At 23.7% G+C, this 2,849-nt stretch overlaps 1 protein-coding gene across 1 annotated transcript; it reads left to right on the top strand.

The window, feature by feature from the left end:
- Positions 1-214: 214 nt before the first annotated feature.
- Positions 215-1,864, top strand: Chro.10241 (hypothetical protein). The annotated part of the gene is made up of 1 exon (XM_660273.1): positions 215-1,864. One exon carries the CDS (start codon positions 215-217, stop codon positions 1,862-1,864), a length of 1,650 nt encoding a protein of 549 aa, XP_665365.1.
- Positions 1,865-2,849: the final 985 nt, after the last annotated feature.

Raw genomic sequence — 2,849 nt, 5'->3', positions numbered from 1 at the left:
ATTCAAATTATTATATTAAGTTCAAAAAAAAATCGATACAATTAAAAATGTAGTTTCATTTGATATAATGAGATTAATAATCAGAAAAAAATAACATGGTTTAAACAAATTTTTTTTTTTTTAAAAAAAGGGGCAATTATGCGTGAGGGAAATTTGGAATTTTTAATTTTTATTTTATAAATTAAGTTAATTCATTAAATAACTATTTCTTTATATGGGTAATCTTCAACTTCTTTCTTTGGACAATGAGGAAGATTTAAGCAATTTATTTTTAGAATTTAGCTGGCTTGAGGAAAGTGGAGAATTAATAAAAGAAAGTAGGATTTCATTCGATTTTAAAGTATTTGATCAAGAACGTAAATGCTATGAGATTTATAAATTTTTTGGAGGATTAGATAAATTTTCAAAAATTGACCATGGTAAAGAACTGGATAACGGAATAGAAAAATTAGACTCCCCTGCCTTGAATTTTGAGCATAATATCTTTTTTAATGAAACTCTATCGCAAAATAGCCTGAAATACTTTCCTAGTTTAAATGGCATGTTTTTCGAAAAAAATGAAGACAATATTATGAATAAAATATTATCAGTAATTGAAATACAAAGAAATACCAAGAATAGCACTTTCTATCCAAATATAATTTTTTATGAACAAGCTAATAAATCTAAAAATTATATATATTTTAAAAGAGTTATGTGGGAATCAACCATTAAAGATAAATTAGATGAGCTACCTAAAATTAATTTATTGAATAATGTACTTAAGAATTGGCTTGAATTTCAATCTTTAATATCCATTGTTCAATTACATTCTTTAGAAATATTTCATGGCAATATAAAAACAGAAAATATGCTAGTTAATCACTTTTATACCGTAAAAATAACAGATATTTCGCCTTGGAAGCCAGTTTTCATTGATAGCTCAGACCTAAGATTTTGGACCATTTTTTTTGAGGACCAAAATTGTAATGCTAGAAGTAATGTTTTGAGTTGCAATTTGTCTCCAGAAAGATTTTTATTAGAAATTGATACTAAGAATATCGAGACTGAGCTTAAATGCGAAATTAAGAATAAATTATTTAGCATGGATATTTTTTCTCTAGGTTGTGTATTGAATGAGATAGAAAATGAAGAATCAACATTTACGATAAATGAAATATTACAAATGTCGAAATTTGAAAAATATTGCTCTAATGTAAGTAAAGTTAATAATGATTGGATTAGAGAAATATTTCTAAATTATAACTGGGAAAAAAGACCAGATGCATTTGGAACTTTATTAAAATTATTAAACATGAATAAAATAATACAAATAAACTCCTTAAACGCGTACTTATTCAGTCACTTAGAAAAAAAGAAGTTTAATTTTTGCAAGTCATTTCCATTGTTCTTTTATCCACTCTCAATAATTATGCAGAATAAAATGTTTAGTGATTTAAGGATTCAAGTAATAATTTTAAACATAATCTTGCCAATTTTTTTGGAGTTATTTATTATTAAAAATATTTATGCAAATAATATAGAACCAAATAAAAAAAATATTTGCTTTGAAGAAATATTTTCAAATCTTAAAATCGAATATACTCATGATTGGGATTTAAATAAACTAAAAAGCACTTTTCAAAATAAGTTTGATAATGAACTAATGAAAGACTTGATTTTAAGTATTTTGATATCAGATCTTAATCACCAAATATTTGATGAAAAGACAAAACTAGAAAATATTAATTCAAACAACTACTCAAATATTAAAGGCTTTTTTTCAATTTTCCAACTTTTACTTAATTTCTGGGACAATAAAAAGGCAGAATTTAGTGAGGATTTTAACTTAACTCACTATATAAATTATATTATATTTGGATGATAATTTTCAATTAAATGATAATTATTCAATTATTCAAAAAAATAGAAAATCTTTTTTTGCACTTATTAAAAAAAATAATTCATACATTGAAGATTATAATAGTGCGTCCGCCTTGTATCTTCATTTCATAAATATTAGTTTGCGTCGCTTAACTCACCTTTACGCATGCAATTATGACTCAAATAATCTTAATATGTTTGAAATATATAATAGTATTTATTTATTATCGATTAATACACTAAATATATTATTGGAAATTTTATCTGAAGAACATAAACAGGAAATTGCTGTTAAAGAAATACTACCAACCTTGATACAATTTTTGTCAAATAGCAAGCATTTTAGCAAAGACTCCTGCTTTGCCCAATATCAATTACGCTTTGATAGAGTTAATTCAGTAAGTCATTCAAACGATTTGCCTGTAAAGTACAATTACAAAGAGCCCATAGTTATTTTTGAAATATTTAATTTTATTAATTCTAATATCATGAAATATGTAAAAATTCAAAATGAAGAACTAGTTGTTGATGAAATTAATAAAATAATAAATGATTTATTAATTATAAATATTGAAAAATGGATTTATCATTATGTGACGTTAAATGACAGTTTAGTAGTTAGCAAACTTCTTGAAATTGCTGATCAGATATTAATACTTATCATGAAAAATAAAAAAAATAAATTAAATATATGGATTACTGAAATTTTAACATCAAAGAATTCTGCACTAAAAAAACTGATTGTGAAAAGGAGCGTGGATAATATGTCAATATTATTTAAAATTTTAGATTACTTTTTATTAATGAATAAAACTGAGGTTTTTATATCTGAAATTTTTCCGTACTTAATAGATCAATTGAACGATAAAGACATTAATGTCAAATATGAATTCTGTAAATTGATTATACATATTATGGAAANAATGGAAATGATATTTATACTTCCCCCACGGTAAATTTTGTATTGAANAATGTTTAGGTGATAA

Source organism: Cryptosporidium hominis (genome assembly GCF_000006425.1).
Source record: "Cryptosporidium hominis TU502 chromosome 1 CHRO011072, whole genome shotgun sequence".
Taxonomy (NCBI): domain Eukaryota; phylum Apicomplexa; class Conoidasida; order Eucoccidiorida; family Cryptosporidiidae; genus Cryptosporidium; species Cryptosporidium hominis.
This window is presented reverse-complemented; position numbering and strand designations above follow the sequence as displayed.